The sequence below is a fragment of the Mytilus galloprovincialis genome, chromosome 1 (assembly GCF_965363235.1).
Source record: "Mytilus galloprovincialis chromosome 1, xbMytGall1.hap1.1, whole genome shotgun sequence".
Taxonomy (NCBI): domain Eukaryota; kingdom Metazoa; phylum Mollusca; class Bivalvia; order Mytilida; family Mytilidae; genus Mytilus; species Mytilus galloprovincialis.
Window position 1 is genome coordinate 117,267,550 of NC_134838.1, and position 20,186 is coordinate 117,287,735.

The 20,186-nt window shown below is 31.9% G+C and overlaps 1 protein-coding gene across 2 annotated transcripts in view; it reads left to right on the forward strand.

Annotated features, from left to right (window-relative positions):
* The window catches only part of LOC143053966 (patched domain-containing protein 3-like), a 62,625-nt gene that overhangs the window by 37,260 nt on the left and 5,179 nt on the right, over positions 1-20,186 (forward strand). For both annotated transcript variants that reach the window (XM_076226797.1, XM_076226802.1), the window contains 8 exons: positions 2,309-2,433; positions 3,564-3,719; positions 4,839-4,964; positions 5,256-5,400; positions 5,959-6,080; positions 9,629-9,784; positions 15,984-15,997; positions 16,324-16,518. In XM_076226797.1, the coding sequence (XP_076082912.1) occupies positions 2,309-2,433; positions 3,564-3,719; positions 4,839-4,964; positions 5,256-5,400; positions 5,959-6,080; positions 9,629-9,784; positions 15,984-15,997; positions 16,324-16,518 (1,039 nt within the window). The remainder of the gene's footprint in view (positions 1-2,308; positions 2,434-3,563; positions 3,720-4,838; positions 4,965-5,255; positions 5,401-5,958; positions 6,081-9,628; positions 9,785-15,983; positions 15,998-16,323; positions 16,519-20,186) is intronic.

A 20,186-nucleotide genomic window follows, 5' to 3' on the forward strand; every position in this document is an offset into this window, starting at 1 on the left:
TTCTTGTTAAATATAACTGAACTTCGCACTATCATTTTCTATGTTCAGTGGACCATGAAATTGGGGTAAAAACTCTAATTTGGCATTAAAATTAGAAATATCATATCATAAGGAACATATAAATTATTCATGATTGAGTAATTGTTTATTATGCGCATGTGGACTATACATCTTTGAAACAGTTTTCACCAAGACACGTAACACATAAAAATGAAATGCCATACATAATAATCTTTCATGAGGTACAAGAAAAAAGCATACAAAGTAATCTTCCATGAGGTACGAAATAGTATAACATATAAATCTTCGATGAGGTACAAAATGGCATACATATTAATCTTCCATGAGGAACGAAATGATATTACATATAAACCTTTCATAAGGTACGAAATGGCATAGCATTAGATTGAAACAAAGGATAGCATTAGATTGGAACAAAGGATAGCATTAGATTGGAACAAAGGATAGCATTAGATTGGAACAAAGGATAGCATTAGGTTGGAACAAAGGATAGCATTAGATTGGAACAAAGGATAGCATTAGGTTGAAACAAAGGATAGCATTAGGTTGGAACAAAGGATAGAATTAGATTAGAACAAAGGATAACATTAGATTGGAACAAAGGATAACATTAGGTTGGAACAAAGGATAGCATTAGATTGGAACAAAGGATAGAATTAGGTTGGAACAAAGGATAACATTAGGTTGGAACAAAGGATAGCATTAGATTGGAACAAAGGATAGCATTAGATTGGAACAAAGGATAGCATTAGGTTGGAACAAAGGATAACATTAGGTTGGAACAAAGGATAGCATTAGATTGGAACAAAGGATAGCATTAGATTGGAACAAAGGATAACATTAGATTGGAACAAAGGATAACATTAGGTTGGAACAAAGGATAGCATTAGGTTGTAACAAAGGATAGCATTAGATTGGAACAAAGGATAGCATTAGGTTGGAACAAAGGATAACATTAGGTTGGAACAAAGGATAGCATTAGATTGGAACAAAGGATAGCATTAGGTTGGAACAAAGGATAACATTAGATTGGAACAAAGGATAGCATTAGATTGGAACAAAGGATAGCATTAGATTAGAACAAAGGATAGCATTAGGTTGGAACAAAGGATAACATTAGATTGGAACAAAGGATAGCATTAGGTTGGAACAAAGGATAGCATTAGATTGGAACAAAGGATAGCATTAGATTGGAACAAAGGATAGCATTAGATTGGAACAAAGGATAGCATTAGATTAGAACAAAGGATAGCATTAGGTTGGAACAAAGGATAGCATTAGGTTGGAACAAAGGATAACATTAGATTGGAACAAAGGATAGCATTAGGTTGGAACAAAGGATAACATTAGATTGGAACAAAGGATAGCATTAGGTTGGAACAAAGGATAGCATTAGATTGGAACAAAGGATAGCATTAGATTGGAACAAAGGATAGCATTAGATTGGAACAAAGGATAGCATTAGGTTGGAACAAAGGATAACATTAGATTGGAACAAAGGATAGCATTAACATTAGATTGGAACAAAGGATAGCATTAGATTGGAACAAAGGATAGCATTAGGTTGGAACAAAGGATAGCATTAGATTGGAACAAAGGATAGCATTAGATTAGAACAAAGGATAGCATTAGGTTGGAACAAAGGATAGCATTAGATTGAAACAAAGGATAGCATTAGGTTGGAACAAAGGATAGCATGCCTGATCTATAAAGTTTGGTGTTAGGCCAGTAAAACACTTTTGTTTTGAATCCAGTTGCCTAGTTGATGAATTTGAATCAAACTTCAGATATATAATCAATTGGTTATACTGTATGTAGTTACTATAGGTCAAAGCACCAGTAATGACTATTGTGACCATAATTTGATGAAGTTGTCTTTCTGATAAGACAAGAGATGTGAAATCTGTTCTGACCAGCATTGATAATAAAATAATGGCAACTTTGTAACAAGAGAAAGAAGTATTGATAATTTTCTCTGTTTTATTTCAATAAGGCAAAACTGGAATGGTTTTTGTCATTAATATTTATAGTATTGATTTAGTAATGGATCGTTTTCTAAAATCCATTAAGGATCTTTTATCATAGCTACTTCTATTCCTCTTTATCAACAACAATCAATTTGTAAAGGAAGTTAAGTTATTTATACAATATTCTCAGTATTCTATTAGTCCATTAAGTAAAAAAATTTACATGAAGCAATTTATTTCTGTTTAAGGAGGTTGAAAATTACGGTATTTGTTAGGATTTAGTTTTTCAAGTTTATAGATTATTTTGATTAATATTTCAGATGGATATCCATATTCTAACTATGCATTTGCTCAGCTGTTATATACGTTTATCACAGAGACAAGAATTGGACAAGCTTTCAGTCCATACGTAAAGTTCACCAATACAACTCCTCCTCTCTTACAGGTAATTGACATAATAAAAAGAGGAAGAAGATACTAAAAGGAACAATATAAATTCATTCATACATTTTTTCCAAACAATTATTCTGTGCTAGACCCTAATGAGTAGTCAAGGTCGTAAAAAAAAACTCCTCATTTGAAACAATATTCACGTCTTTTGAAAAATAGTTATATTGCAGTCAATTTATATACTAAGAGAGATTTATTTGAGAAAGATATGCTGTATTTAACTTTTATCTGCAACATCTTGGGAGAGATTTAAAAATGCAGGATTAATATTTCTTTATTGATTGATAACAATGAAATTTATATTAAAATGTTTATGTTATTAATATTTAAATGCGTGATGAAAATGAATAAAAATCAATATTTTTTTGTGTACCTTCATGACTTGTAGAATATACATGTTAAAAAGGTGTGCTTGATTATAGATTTGTATGAAATGCATGGATTATAGTAATATTTGATCAGAAAAAGGATACTTCAAAAATTGGGAGTGATACATGTACATTATAATCAGAATGAAAAACAAATGGGCCTTATTTAGCCTCACTTTTCACTGAAATTTGAATTTTTACCTAAAATATCCTTATATATGTATCTGTTTTAATGTTGAAATGCTACAAAACAAAGAGGTAATTTTTTTTTAAAATCAAATGTGTGAAAATAAATATAGATGTGTTGTCATAGATAAGCAATTTCAAAACTGTTTCATTGAAATAAAAATGTTTGATTGATTAATTATAGAAAATAAAACAGAAAGTTTACTTTGTTCATGCATTAGTTCAATAGCTCCTTAATATCTATCAAAACTATGAATTTTTCCCCTGCATTTTTTATAAAAATTTAATATAATTGTGTCCTCTTCTGATCTTTGAATTTTGGTGAATATTTGTGATATTCAAAAGAACCAGCAGTTTATACCTATTTATAAATTTTGTATGTATAAATATTCCAAATCACAAAATTTATAATATTTTTAAGTCCTAATATGTGTCTGATCATATGTCCATCTTGGATATTGTTTTCTGTTACTTTAATGCCATGTTACAGATACCATTTCAATATACCATAATATGAGGATGGTAGGAACGCAGGAACAAGGAATAACAATATAAATGTCTTTTTTTCCAGGGTACATACATTCCATTTATACATACTTACCAGGAAGATAGTAAAAAAGAGATTAAAGCCATGGAAAGTTTACGTGATATTACAGACATGATGGGGTTCACCTCAGGGAAATGTTTTCCATATGCTGTTCAGTATCTTACCTATGAAACAAATAAGGTATGTTTGTAACTCATTTAATGTCTACATCCTTAGGTTTCTATTAGAATACAAAAGAGCACATAGTTGTTTCTATAAGTTTTAGTAAAATTTTTCTAAAGACCTACAAATAATGGTTTCCAGAAATTTGTTGTCAGGCCTCATACCAGCATGCTATAAGCTCAATGTGGTTTTAGAATCATCACTCATCAGCTGCCTGCTTACCAAATATTTATATTCTAATCATAATGGCCACGTATGAATTTTTTCACAAATTTTTATACAGAACTACAGATAAGAACTTTCAGATATTTGTTATCCAGCTTTATGTCGGCATGCAATACTGAGAGACATGGTTTCTGGTTCATTGCTGATAACATCCTGTAAAATGAATACTTTATGACCATGTATGAAATTTTCATCACATTTTTCTAGGAAACTACAATGAGAGCTTTCTAAAACATTTTAATAGGCTTTATGTCAACATAATTTGAGATATAATTTTACTTAGATTTAAGGTAGATTTGTGGTATACCGCCATCTTGGATTGTACAATCACAGTACAAAATCTGTCTAGTTATTTGCCCAAATCAGCAAATTTGGAAACAGATTTGCAATTTTATGGTTAGACTGTTTATTTATATAAAGAAAACTTGTTAATTTATTGTATTATTCATAATATTTTAAAAAATATCAACCTTTTGTGGTTTTTAAAATCATTTTTTTCAAATGAGCCATTTAAGGGGAGATAACTCTTTTAGTACAAAATTTATACTGGGCTTATAGGGATTTTTTTTATTTTTACTTGTGGCAAGAAAACAAGTTCGGTAACACCATGTTTTCTTTTTATTTTCTTAAAACATATTATAAAACCTATCTTCTCACAATTTATTTCAAAATTCTATCTCATAGAATTTTTTTTATGCACTCGTATGTGTTATTTCATGAACAAACTAACCAAATTTAGGCAATTTTCAACGACTCATAGCTTGGAAAATAGCACGGTGACTATTACTTTTTATTATATTTTTGAAAAAAGCATAGTAAAATCTTCATTTTGGCAAATTATAAGAAAATTCTGTCTCAAAAAACATTTACTTATGATCGACCTTAAATACTAACTTTTATATACAATTTCAGATTCTTCAAGTAGAGTTATACAGGAACTTAGCCTTGGCAGGTGTTTGTGTGTTTATTTTGACTCTACTGTTAATTGCCAACTTATGGACAAGTTTGATTGTGTTTACATGTGTCATATTTACATTGGTAAGTTAAATGTTCATACCAGTTATGATTTAAGAAGTCCAATGCTTAAATATTATTTTGATAGTGATTAAAAAATATTTACTAGCTCTCTCAATTAAAAAAAAGCACATTGTGCAATCCTCAGATACAAGACACTTTAGAAAGTACACAGTTGACCGAATTTCTTGTCAATGTCATATAACAAAGGGTAGTATATTTTGTTGAACTACATGTGCAACTTCTTGTTCATATTGACATTGCTGGAACAGTAAATTTTTTGAGTCACTATATTACTTTCAAATTACTTTTCAGATTGACGTTGCAGGAACATTATATTTTTGGGATGTGACTATTGACACTGCTAGTAGTATCTTATTGACTTTGTCTGTAGGATTGGCAGTGGACTATTCTGCACATATAGGACATACATATATGACAATCCTGGGAGACAAAAATGGTAAGAAATTAATTTAAGGAATATCAATCATCAATTGTGTAAACTACAATATGGAATATTTACCATTTAGGTATATGATATTAATGTACTTGGTCAGATCATTCAGTTCAGTTGCTCTCAATAAAGTGAAGGGGATTCAAACAAATATCTGTTTATAATCATATTGAAATTATCAGATTTAATACCATTTAGCTCATTATATACCTTTTCTCTATGGTTGCAGAATAGAGATTGATTGATTGATGTTTGATTTATGCCACTAAAGTACACATTAATGTTGACAGATATCAATAGGCACTTTTGTCTACAGTTTGGTGTATGACTTGGGAGATTAAAACTGAATAGCATAGACCTGCATTTCAAGTTTATCTATTTTAAAAGTGTCAGGAAGTTTGACTAGCATTTGATACTTGCTTAATGGTGCTCTAAATGACTTGTGCATTTTCAAAGAATCTCTGACAATAGAATTTTAAATAGTTAATACCTTGTTGCAGGTTATTTATATGTATATTTGGAAAAATTATAACTTTGTAAAGATACTTATTTATCCATTTGTAGAACGTCCAATTAAAGCTTTAGCTGCCATAGGACCAGCTGTGTTTAGTGGTGGATTCAGTACATTTTTAGCTTTTTTACTGCTATCTAGAAGTAATAGTTATGGATTTGCTTTATTTTTTAGAGTAAGTATAAATAGATTAGAAATGCATTGATTTAGTTATATTTCACTAGTACAAAGTCAGGAATCAGAATTTATCAGATATAAGATTTGTTATTCTATATTATATACAGCACTGCCAGCAGATGTGTGGTTTATATCATTAATACAGCACTGACAGCAGATGTGTGGTGTATATCATTGATACAGCACTGACAGCAGATGTGTGGTGTATATCATTGATACAGCACTGACAGCAGATGTGTGGTGTATATCATTGATACAGCACTGACAGCAGATGTGTGGTGTATATCATTGATACAGCACTGACAGCAGATGTGTGGTGTATATCATTGATACAGCACTGACAGCAGATGTGTGGTGTATATCATTGATACAGCACTGACAGCAGATGTGTGGTGTATATCATTGATACAGCACTGACAGCAGATGTGTGGTGTATATCATTGATACAGCACTGACAGCAGATGTGTGGTGTATATCATTGATACAGCACTGACAGCAGATGTGTGGTGTATATCATTGATACAGCACTGACAGCAGATGTGTGGTGTATATCATTGATACAGCACTAACAGCAGATGTGTGGTGTATATCATTGATACAGCACTAACAGTAGATGTGTGGTGTATATCATTGATACAACACTAACAGCAGATGTGTGGTGTATATCATTATACAACACTGACAGCAGATGTGTGGTGTATATCATTGATACAGCACTGACAGCAGATGTGTGGTGTATATCATTGATACAGCACTAACAGTAGATGTGTGGTTTATATCATTGATACAACACTAACAGCAGATGTGTGGTGTATATCATTATACAACACTGACAGCAGATGTGTGGTGTATATCATTGATACAGCACTAACAGCAGATGTGTGGTGTATATCATTGATACAGCACTGACAGCAGATGTGTGGTGTATATCATTGATACAGCACTGACAGCAGATGTGTGGTGTATATCATTGATACAACACTAACAGCAGATGTGTGGTGTATATCATTGATACAACACTAACAGCAGATGTGTGGTGTATATCATTGATACAGCACTGACAGCAGATGTGTGGTTTATATCATTATACAGCACTAACAGCAGATGTGTGGTGTATATCATTGATACAGCACTGACAGCAGATGTGTGGTGTATATCATTGATACAGCACTAACAGCAGATGTGTGGTGTATATCATTGATACAACACTGACAGCAGATGTGTGGTGTATATCATTGATACAGCACTAACAGCAGATGTGTGGTGTATATCATTGATACAGCACTAACAGTAGATGTGTGGTTTATATCATTGATACAACACTGACAGCAGATGTGTGGTGTATATCATTGATACAGCACTGACAGCAGATGTGTGGTTTATATCATTGATACAACACTAACAGCAGATGTGTGGTGTATATCATTATACAACACTGACAGCAGATGTGTGGTGTATATCATTGATACAGCACTGACAGCAGATGTGTGGTGTATATCATTATACAACACTGACAGCAGATGTGTGGTGTATATCATTGATACAGCACTGACAGCAGATGTGTGGTTTATATCATTGATACAGCACTAACAGCAGATGTGTGGTTTATATCATTGATACAGCACTGACAGCAGATGTGTGGTTTATATCATTGATACAGCACTGACAGCAGATGTGTGGTGTATATCATTGATACAGCACTGACAGCAGATGTGTGGTGTATATCATTGATACAGCACTGACAGCAGATGTGTGGTGTATATCATTATACAGCACTGACAGCAGATGTGTGGTTTATATCATTGATACAGCACTGACAGCAGATGTGTGGTGTATATCATTGATACAGCACTGACAGCAGATGTGTGGTGTATATCATTGATACAGCACTGACAGCAGATGTGTGGTGTATATCATTGATACAGCACTGACAGCAGATGTGTGGTTTATATCATTGATACAGCACTGACAGCAGATGAGTGGTTTATATCATTGATACAGCACTGACAGCAGATGTGTGGTGTATATCATTGATACAGCACTAACAGCAGATGTGTGGTGTATATCATTGATACAACACTAACAGCAGATGTGTGGTGTATATCATTGATACAGCACTAACAGCAGATGTGTGGTGTATATCATTGATACAGCACTAACAGCAGATGTGTGGTGTATATCATTGATACAGCACTGACAGCAGATGTGTGGTGTATATCATTGATACAACAACCAAACAACACAATAAAATCCTAAAGACTTTGAAGTGCAATCATATTGTCTTAAATTAAAGACCAATGTGTCAGTTCCATATGTCAATCTCTTATTTCACATTTAATCTAAAAACTTTTCCAAAAATTGCAACAAACATTCTCAATGAAAATTACAGATTCTTATAAAATTACAGTTGTCTCCCTTAGATAGCTAGCTAGCTTTAAAAACAGTTTTTATTCCACCACTTTCTAAATAAGAAAATGCCTGTACCAAATCACCAATATGGCAGTTGTTATTCTTTTGTTAAATGTGTTTGTGCTTTTGATTTTGTCATTTGATTAGGGACTTTCTGTTTTGAATTTTCCTAGGAGGCCGGTTAATTTTTTATTTAATTTTAAGATAGCTGGCTGTGTCATTCACATTGAATATAAATCTTTTTGGAAATTCAGAACAACATTCGAGTTCCCTCAGATTCAGTTTGAGAACCAGATAATGTCCTTAATAACCAGGCTATTTTATCCAAATTATACACCTCTTCCTTCAACACATGACTCAACCCACCATCAACTGCTAAAAGATATTTTTAATGAGCATAGCAATTTTTAAAAGCCTACATTTTATGGTAAAATTTATTATACTTCACAATAGAAAGCCAGATTTTGATTGGTTCATATGATGGAGACATTTTAATCTATCCCTTTGCTGATTTTCTATCCCCCTTGCAGAGATAATTGATCATGTGTGAGCTATATTAAAAGCGGATGGTTGTTATAGTATAATACCTTAAAATAAAAAACTGAATGATTACTTAACATCCAATTTAAAAACTTAAGTAACACTTAGGCTTAAAGTGTAATAAAGCAGATTTTTACCTCTGGTAAAACATGTGTCAAAACATGGCATTCACTATTTATGTGTCTATACAAAATTTTCCATAGTTTACGTCTCCTTGCTTCTTAATTTCCTCCAATAAATAAAACTATCCACCACAAAATAACCAACAGTGCTGAAAGTGGTGTTAAACACAAACCAATCAATCAATCAATCTCATAGTCTACATTTGAATTGAACCAAACATGACAGAATTACCTTCTGATTTCATTAAGTCACAACAGTTTGGGTTTGAAGAGTTCATAAAATGGTAGCCTCTAAACCAACTAGGCGAATGTTATTCTGATTTATAATCCAATGAATACTTCAAGTTAAAATGAAATAAAAAAAAGTCTCATGTAAGCATTCTAGTTACAGGGTCTCTTATCAAAACTGAAATAATACTTATCTATAGGGTGCTGTCCATTTATTTGTTTTGAATGCAACTGTTTTCTATTTTAGGTATTTTTTACTGTTGTTGTGTTTGGATTATTCCATGGTTTAGCATATTTACCGGTTATATTAAGTTGGATAGGACCAGAGCCCTACCACAGCGAAGAAGATAATCAGAAATATTTACATAATGGTCGTTCAAATGGAATTAGTGCTGATGAAAAGGTAAGTCAATGTTCTTTTCTAAACTTTTTACATAACAGATCTAGTTTTTCCATTTCTTACAAGAGAGTATAAAGCTTTATTGAAATAGTCATAGATTTTCATTTCCTGTTACAATAACTATTTGTAAGGATATTTTTGGTGGAAGAAGACTTCAAGTCTTCTGAAGGCCTATGGTGCTGACTTTAAAATCATTGAACCTCTGTATGCCGCATTCGTTTCTGTGTATTACAATTTCATAACAACTTCTGGTTCCTGACACCGATTTTTACACATGATTAAGCATCTGAATCATTTAATTTGTAAATTAGGATTGAAAAACAATCACTATCGTAAATATGTACCCTTTTATTTATGTAAATTATTAGATTTCATCTCATCTACATGAACGTTATTTGTTTACTTGTAGCCGGATGTTTTTACTGTAGATATTTGTAGTACACATGCGTGAATTTGGTATCGGGACAACTCTCCCTGTTTACATGTTTCGCTGTTGGTCCTGAGTTCTTTCCCCCATAATGTATGTTCGCCCTGTGTTCATTCTCTTTATTCTTATCAAGGACGTTTTATGATACGTCCTTGCATTTATTAAAAAATATTAATATTAAGGGTATTGTTAAAAAACTCTAAAACACAATTTAGTGTAAATCATCTGTTCCTTATTTTGTTCCGTAGTTGGACAATCATGTTCAGCCAATCAAATTCTGTGTTTCTCATGATCAATTAATAAGCAAATCAAAAACGTTTTCTCTGATGATTATTCTAACATGCTAGATTTTGAACTTGTGTTGTTTTCATCTAGCTGTGAAAACGTGAACATGGCATGTGAATTTTCATCTGCAAGCAGGTTCTTTCACAGCTTAAGAATAAAAGCATGACTGATTGACAAAATGCAATGATTCAGTACTACCATAAAGATAATAAATAGTATTTTTCTTCACTAATTTATTGACATAATACTTGTTGTAACATATTTTATTTTTGTATTCAATTAAATCATTTAAAGGACAATGTACTATTCTTTTTTCACAAAGACCAACAAACAGGTTGGGACCCTCCATTCCCATTATGAATGGTGTCCCTTAAATGAGGGACTGTCCCTAAATCAAGGGGTCATTTTACTGTTGAAAAAAAAAGAAAGAAAAGTTTTAAGATTTTTAACTCAAAAGTGGGAAAATTCATTATATTTGGAACAACTTTTCTAAATGAGGGGTCAAATTAATAAAGAAGATTCACAAAATTCTTTTGACATGTTTTGACCATTTAGTGCTTGATAGATGCATAGTTCTTTGGGAAAAGTTTCATCAAATAATATGAATATAAAGATGCTCATTTTTAGCTCACCTGGCCCAAAAGGCCAAGTGAGCTTTTCTCATCACTTTGCGTCCGTCGTCGTCGTCGTCCGTTGGTGTTAACTTTTACAAAAATCTTCTCATCTGAAACTACTGGGCCAATTATTAATTAAACCAAACTTGGCCACAATCATCATTGGGGTATCTAGTTTTAAAAATGTTTCCGGTGACCCGGCCAACCAACCAAGATTGCCGCCATGGCTAAAAATAGAACATTGAGGTAAAATGCAGTTTTTGGCTTATAACTCAAAAACCAAAGCATTTAGAGCAAATCTGACACGGGGGTAAAATTGTTTATAAGGTCAAGATCTATCTGCCCCAAAATTTTCAGATGAATCGGACAACCCGTTGTTGGGTTGCTGCCCCTGAATTGGTAATTTTAAGGAAATTTTTTGGTTATTATCTTGAATATTATTATAGATAGAGATAAACTAAAAACAGCAATAATGTTCAGCAAAGTAAGATTTACAAATAAGTAGTTGACCCCTTTAGGAGTTATTGCCCTTTATAGTCATTTTTTAACCATTTTCTCGTAAATCTTAGTAATCTTTCAGAAAAATCTTCTCCTCTGAAACTATTGGGCCAAATTAATCCAAACTTGGCCATAATCATCTTTATGGCATCTTAATGGTATCTGGTGACCCAGCCATCTAACCATGATGGCTGCCACGGCTAAAAATAGAACATAAGGGTAAAATGCAGTTTTTGGCTTATAACTCAAAAACCAAAGCATTTAAAGCAAATCTGACGGGGTTAAATTTTTTATCAGGTCAAGACCTATTTGCCTCAAAATATTCAGAAATATTGGACAACCGGTTGTTGGGTTGTTGATCCTGAATTGGTAATTTTAAGGAAATTTTGCTGTTTTTAGTTATTATCTTGAATATTATTATAGATAGAGATAAACTGTAAACAGCAATAATGTACAGAAAAGTAAGACCTAAAATTAAGTCAACATGACCAAAATGGTCAATTGACCCCCTAAGGAGTTATTGTCCTCAATTTTTAACAATTTTCATAAAATTGGTAAAATTTTACTAACATTTCCCACTGAAACTACTTGGCCAAGTTCATTATAGATAGAGATAATTGTAAGCAGCAAGAATGTTTAGTAAAGTAAGTTGTTCAAACACGTCACATCATCAAAACACAATTTTGTCATGAATCCATCTGCTTCCTTTGTTTAATATTCACATAGACCAAGGTGAGAGATACAGGCTCTTTAGAGCCTCTAGTTTACAGTGGGTTGTAATGTTCTTCCAATGAGGGTTACCCCTCATTTGGAGTGTTGTTCCCAACCTGTTAAAGGTCCATTTTTGTGCATAATTCAAAATTGGAAATTTCAACAAGCATCTAATATTCTTACACAAGAAAATAAACCCTGGTCTGCTAGCTACATGTTCATCCTTTCTACGGATTTAACAACTAAAATAATGCAAACAGACTTAAGAAAAAGGCATGTAAGTTTATCATACAAATATGACACTTTTTCTAGACAATCCAGATCGTGCAAAATACTTCGCTAAAAATTGTAACCTTTCAAATTGTTATTGCGCACTAAAAACCCCCATGTCAGAACTTGAAAACTTTAAGTGATAAACACACACAGTCTTCAGAAATGATCATAGGACAATAAAACAAATCACATGAAATAAAGGGGGAATCCCTTGGGGTCATTCCCACCCCTTTAAATTGAGAATATCCTATTATCTTGTAAACGGTCCAAATCCCCACCCCTAAGGCTAAACCATATATATTCTTGAATGGGACGATAAAACCACGGGGGGGTAACTTCGATATTTTCTTGGTAGGGGTGTGCCATTTTTGCCTCAAAAAACGTACCCATTTTAATATAACATTCACAGAAATTCAGTACCTATAGTTATATAAATATTTAAGAAAGAATGACCTATACTTATATACAATATTTAAAGAATATGACCCATGCTTATATAAGCACTAACTCATCGGTGTTCATTTGGGAACTTATTTGAAAGCACTTTGTTTGAAAGGTGAACTTTCAAATGAATTGATTTAATTTAATATAATAATTGACCATTAATAATGTAAGATTCTCAATAGCATATTTATATATGATATGTAGAGCATACCCCAAATCAATATATAGTTATCAAACGCAAATGCATTTTAATATAGGATGTCATTAAAAAGGAGAGTCATTTTTATATAAAATCTTGCAAAATTATGACCCATATTTTTGGCACATCCCCGTATACCCAATAATAGGAAGTTGACCCCCCGTGGATAAAACAAATTTAATGAAATAAAAGGGAAGTCCTTAGGGGTCACCCCCACCCCATTCAAATTGAAAATGTGCTGATATAATGTAAACAGTCCAGATCCCTACCCCTAAACCATATATATTCTTGTAGGGGACAATAAAACAAATGAAAAGAAATAAAAGGAAAGTCCCTAGGGGGTCACCAGACCCCTCTTGATTGAAAACTTGTAAACAATCCATATCCCCACCCCTAAACCATATATATTCTTGTATGGAACAATAAAACATCAAATGAAATATAGGGAGAGTCCATAGGGGTTACCCCCACCCTGTTCAATTTGAGAATGTTCTATTATCTTGTAAATGGTTCAGATCCCCACACCTAAACCATATATATTCTTGTAGGGGACAATACAACAAATGAAATGAAATTGAAGGGAAGTCCCTGGGGTCACCCCGACCCCATTCAATTTGAGAATCTTCTATTATCTTGTAAACAGTTCAGATCTCCACCCCTAAACCATATTTATTCTTGTAGGGGACAATAAAACAAATGAAATGAAATAAAAGGGAAGTCCCTAGGGGGTCACCCCACCCCCTCTTGTTTGAAAACTTGTAAACAGTCAAGATTCCCACCCCTAAACCATATATATTCTTGTATGGGACAATTAAACAAATCAAAAGAATATGGGAGCTTTGTTTGGGAGACTTTCTAACAGCATCCTGTTACGATTACTTCTTGTTCAAGTTACCTTTTATTCACCTTCTTCCACCTCAGAGCTATCAGCTCTTTGATTATTAATTATAATTAAAATTTACCCTAATGTAATTTAAATCATGCTATTTCCAAACTCAGATTAAATTAAAGTTAAAGTTTAAAGTCACAATACACTAACATTCTCTCATATCTTGATTGGACTATAACGGGGAAACCCCCTGTTAAAGGAAATACAAAATCAAGTGATATGATCTCAAATTAAAGTACATCGGATTAGAAGTTACTTTTTATTCTTATTGAAGGAAATCATAATAAGGATTTTCCTTTTTTGACTACATAACAAATAAGTATATTAACAAATCAACTTTTACAAATTAGAATTAGCCTAAACAAAACGACCAGTATAGTCTAAAGACAACTTTGACAGAGAAGGTTGCAGTCATAGTTTTAGCACTAATACTCAATGATTTTTTTTCCTTTATGCATATTGCATAATTATGTAAATATATTACACTTTCTGCTTTTAATATTTACTGGTCTGCAGTCTATAGTTATCATCCTTTGATTTATGTTGTCTACTAATATAGTTCCTAACATTGACAGTGTAAAGCTTACACATTTTTTCATACACTTTCTAAATTTATTTCCTTATATATATTATACATAAAAAAGTTAGTACATGGATAATGAAATTAAATGTTAAAACAAAAAGAGTAGGGTTACAAAGGAAAAAAATAGGTTCTATAATTTTGCTGGCTTTTTTCAAAACCGACCAAAATACTTCAAATTCACATAGCAATAGTTTGATATTAATATTAATACACATTAACTTCTTTTGTCACCTTACATTATACATTATTTTTCATTATCTGTGTTGTTACATCAGTATTGGTTCAATTTTCCCATGATTTTTATCATTTGTTAGCATAATTTACTTTGGCCTCCATCCCTGATGCAGTTGTTTTTTTTGGCCTTGGGATTCAATATTATTCTTGTCACCTTTGGGTAGCAGAAAGTTTTGGATTGTACGTAGCAAGTCTACGTTTTCCTAAAACTTTTAGGTCTGAAAAATGCACAAAATCTTCATGATTTGACAACATCTCAAAAATTAGTGCAGCATCTAATCTTTAGAATAAGTAAGGGAACTTGATGGCCGAGTGGTCTAAGTAGTTGAGGCTGTGAGTTCGAACCAAGCTTCTGGGGGTTCACTTGACCACAATCTTAATTGACTAGGATTGTCAGTTTTCCTATCAAAGGTCTGTGGTTTTCTCCAAGGCACTTCAGCTTCCTGAACCAATACAAACTGGCCGCCAGGAATTAGCCCAAAAGTGATGCTTAAAAGTGGCATTTAAACATAGAAAATCAGAAATCAAAATAAGTGGACTTTGGAGCCTATGATGTATTTTTATGAAAAGATTTGTTTTGCCTTGTTTGATATTAAGGCTTTTGATAGAGACCAATTTGAGCAATAGACTGTGTTTTTTTTATATATTTCATGATGAAGTTGAAATTCTAGGCCATACTTTGCCAAAGAGAATTTTGTCCTTTGGGTAATCTAGTAATTTTAAGGTGTAGTAGTAAGTTGGTCGAAAAATGATAAAACAAATATTATGTCTGAAGTTGTCAAACTGAATTATAATTTTACATTATATTTCCCATATAGTATTTGAGTTAGAGCTGGTTAACTTTACTAAAATATTTCTTTAATTTGTCCTATAAATAATTCAGCAGTTTTACAAATGAACATTTGTACTGTTCAAGCATTTTTTGTATCTGTCTACACCTACTTCTAGTTTTTCAATATTTTGATAGACAGGTATGCCTAACATGAAATATTCAACTACTTGTTTCATTCAGTTTACTTTAATCATGTGTATTTCTTATTTTTAGGAAGACTATGAGATGTAAGTAGACATTTTAAAAATATACAGTTGAATTAAAGCTATTGCAATGTATTTCCTCATACCATAAAAAGAATTTTTATTAACTGTTGAAATATTTTTTAATTTTATAAGAATACATTAGTCGCCTTTATTAGCAAGTATTTATGAATAAAATTAAATAGAGGTTTTAAAGTTTATAAGAATAAATAAGACCTTTTTATATGCCAGCATTTCACAAATACAAAATTTAAAAATTTAGCCTGAATAATTATCATCTTTGTTTCTTAAAATGGACAATTCTTTAACATGTTGTGTTGAGTTTGATAACATTAGTTATTTACTGAAAGGGATGCTGATTCTGGCTGTATCAGACAGGACACCAGTTCAGAGAATAGTCCATTGAGGTCTGCCCAATCAGAATCTGGTAACAGTTTAGAAGTTACAGATGGTAGAGCATGTGCAATAACTTCTAGTCCAATAATGAAATCAAAAAGAACAAATGGTGTGGATAAAAATGCAGGATTTTTACCAGAAAGTGAAAGGTAAGATTAATTGAAATGGTTTCCTAATGGAAATGGTTTTGATCCAATACAATGTCACTTTTGTGGTGTTAAGCATTGGAAACCATTAGAGGCTGGTATACGCCATTGACTCATGATCCAATATAATGTCACTTCTGCATTGTTTAGTATTCTTAACCGTAAGAGACTGGTATAATGCATCAACCAATTCTTTTGATCATTCAACCAAAATAAAATTCCATTTAATTTTTTTAGACTTCAAATCCGTCGTTTTTCATGTGATTTTTTTATTTGTTTTTATTGCATTGTACCCACTAAACATGAAATGTTTTCATCACATTTTGTATGCAATGAAATAATTGCATAAAATGAAGGATGTATTATGCAAGTGTTTATAACATGCCAATTTTCTTGATCCTAGTATCTCAAATGGTTGAGCCGGATGTTTTAATTGACAGCCATGTCTGGTCATGATTGGGACTTTAAATCAGATGCCTCAATAAGAGAGAATGTCAGCATTGCAATAACTCTTATGTTGGGTCTGTAAAAAATATCTGCCCCTTTCCAATGTGCCCTCAGTTCACATTACAGTCCATAGACCCTCTCTTCTTTTTATACGACTGCAAAAATTAAAAAAAGTTTGGTCATATATTGGTATCATGTAGTCGTCATCAGCATTGTCCGAAGATGGATTGTTCCTGGATAATAACTTTTGAATAAGTGAAAAGAGATCAATAAAATTTTAACAACAATGTTTATAACTACAAAAGGAAGCTTGGGATTGATTTTGGGGGCTATGGTCCCAAAGGTTTAGGAATTAGGGGCCCAAAGGATTAATATTCAATAGCTGGTTCATTGGACCACATTCATTCTGTGTCAGAAACTTATGCTGTGTCAACTTTTTAATCACAATCCAAATTCAGAGCCTTATCAAGCTTAAATGTTGTGTCCATACTTGCCCCAACTGTTGAGTGTTCGACATCTGCGGTCGTATAAAGCTGCACCCTGTGGAGCATCTGGTTTTCACATGTCTTGCTGTATCTCAAAATGATTTATGATAATTGCTTAAAACTTTACACACTTCTTAATTATAGTAATCTAAAGATCTGTATATTTTTTGGTGATGATTCAAAATTTTATTTATGAGTATTTGTAAAAAAGGGGGATGGGGCTTTTACGATTTAAAAAATGATTTATCATTATTGCTTATACAGTCTGCATCAAAATCCTTTATAACCAAAAAAAGATTTTGATGCAGACTGTATAAGGAAAATGACAACATTTCATGACCAGAAATTAGTTCTCTGAGGTAAAAACTAAGATTGGATGATAAAATCTCTGAAAACAGAAAGGAAAATTGTAAAATCTTACTTGACTTGAAACATTCAATTCAGGATTTTATAAGGAACTGACATACTTACTATTATGAACTAAAACAAAGCTTGATATTTCCTGAAACAGGAAACTTCAGAAAAAAATGAGAAACCGGCATAATTTCTCTTGACATGAAATTAATCTTTTGAGATTAAAACAAAAGGTTTTTATCATGAAATTTCCATAAAACAGGTCAGTGGGAAGGAAGAAAGTATGATAAAGTCATGCCTTTGACTCTTGAATAAAGTACAAATAACGTCCTTCAGATGTTCATAAAACATGTGTCTGTACAACATTTGTATTTGTATTTTTTATGTTTTTCGGCTTAATGGCTTCAAACTTCTAAAAGCAAGTGTAAAACAGCACGAACTGCTGAAAAAGCCTCATTTTTAGATCTTGTCATTGAAAATTAGACATAAGCAACATCTTTATCCAAATAGGTATTTTGATACAAAATGTATTTTACAATGGTGTTTTATTTTTGTTAAATTCTGTTTTATTGTTGCTGGTTATCATATTTGTTTTTCATTTATTGATACATAAATTAGGTTGATAGCTTCCATATCTTTAATGTTTTACTTTCACATTTCATGGCCTTTTATAGCCAAGCAGTATGGGTGTGCTCTTTTTGATGACTGTAAGGTGACTTTTACTTGTTAACTTCTATGCCACTGAGACAATTATTCAGTAGATTCCAAAACATATTGAATATAAGCAACAATAGATCTTTAAAGTCATGCCTTCAACATTGAGAAAAACACATTTTGCAATGTCTCCAACATGACAAAATGGGAAACAATGCATACATAATAGATTGAGAAAATCTGACAGGATAAAATGTTCAGAATGTTGAGATCTAACTCCTTGAGGGTGTACCTAAATTAGCAGATGACTCCTAAAGGAGTTGCTGCCTTTGATTGATATTTTTTGTCTAAGACCTTGATTTTGGTAATTAACCCAAAAACTATATGTAACCTGTTATGGCATATCTACCTTATGGAGGCACAAGGTCAATCTAAAAAAAAAAACTGTTATTTACTTTCAGCGTTATTTAAGGGCATACGATACAGTTACAGGGAAGGTAATGACGTTGCTAACGTTAAATGTTATTTTCGCGACGTCAAACTATGACATATCGGGAAAAGATGCATTTTTCGACTGATTTAATTTGAAAACAAGTGGAGGGACCCCTATTTTTTAAAACAGCAATTTGTTTCATTTTGCAAGGAGATTATGTGACCTAAATTTTATAACACTGTAAATAGCGCATTTTTTTTTAATTTTGATAAACATGCAGCAAAAAATGACGTTTTTTCCACTATTCATTAACATTTGATAAATATAGAGTTATTTCGGAATAAAAATTACATAATTTTCAATGATACCTATAAAATACAGAAATTACCGATTATTTAACAAAAAACAATTTGTGTTTATCTTTTAAAGCAAAAAAGTTACGTCGTTCTTTCGAAAAAGAAAATACGGACACAAATCTGAATTTTGAGCAAATATACAAAATTTCGACCTCATTTTACTCAAAAAGTAGCACATGAAGGTATATTTTTTATGACATATTTGATTTAATCAGGTAAAAAATAGCCTATATGCAAATTTTCATCAACTTGTAAATACAGGTTCAAAACTGTATTGTATGCCCTTAAGATTTAGTATGAGGACATAAATGTTTATTTCTTTGACAAATTTACAGTATAAAATATAATTAAAAGTGTTTATCAAAAACATGTGAATAAATAGTATTCAATAGTACAAAGTCTTGTCATTGCATATTTTTCTTTTTATAACATTTATTTTAAAAGCATGCTATTTTAGTGATGCTCTTTTTCCTTGTTATTTTCATTAGAAATTTGAACATCATAATTTCGTATTTACATTTATAAATACCAACAATGCCAGAATACTGAATTATACCCAATTTTGTATGTATAATGTTTGTATAGTCCATTATGATCAAGGATTTGATGTTAAATATTCAAGTGACATTTTTATTCTACAATAATAAATAAATCTGTAATATGGCAATAGATTGAAACTTATAATTTCATCATGCTTTCTCTTCTCTGACGATTATTCAGAACTGAAAAGGCCATGTTATTTTGTTTAGATTTGTAAAAATTGTATCTAATTGAACTAACATTTGTTATTAAAAAGTTCTACATGTATCTGTGCATGCCATACTTGTAGTTAAACCTTCATATTATCGACTTTAACCATCAATTACATCAGGATAAGTAAAAAAGGCTAGACATTTCAGTGTGTGCACTCCTGTTATTGTGTTTTGCTCTGCAACTTATCAA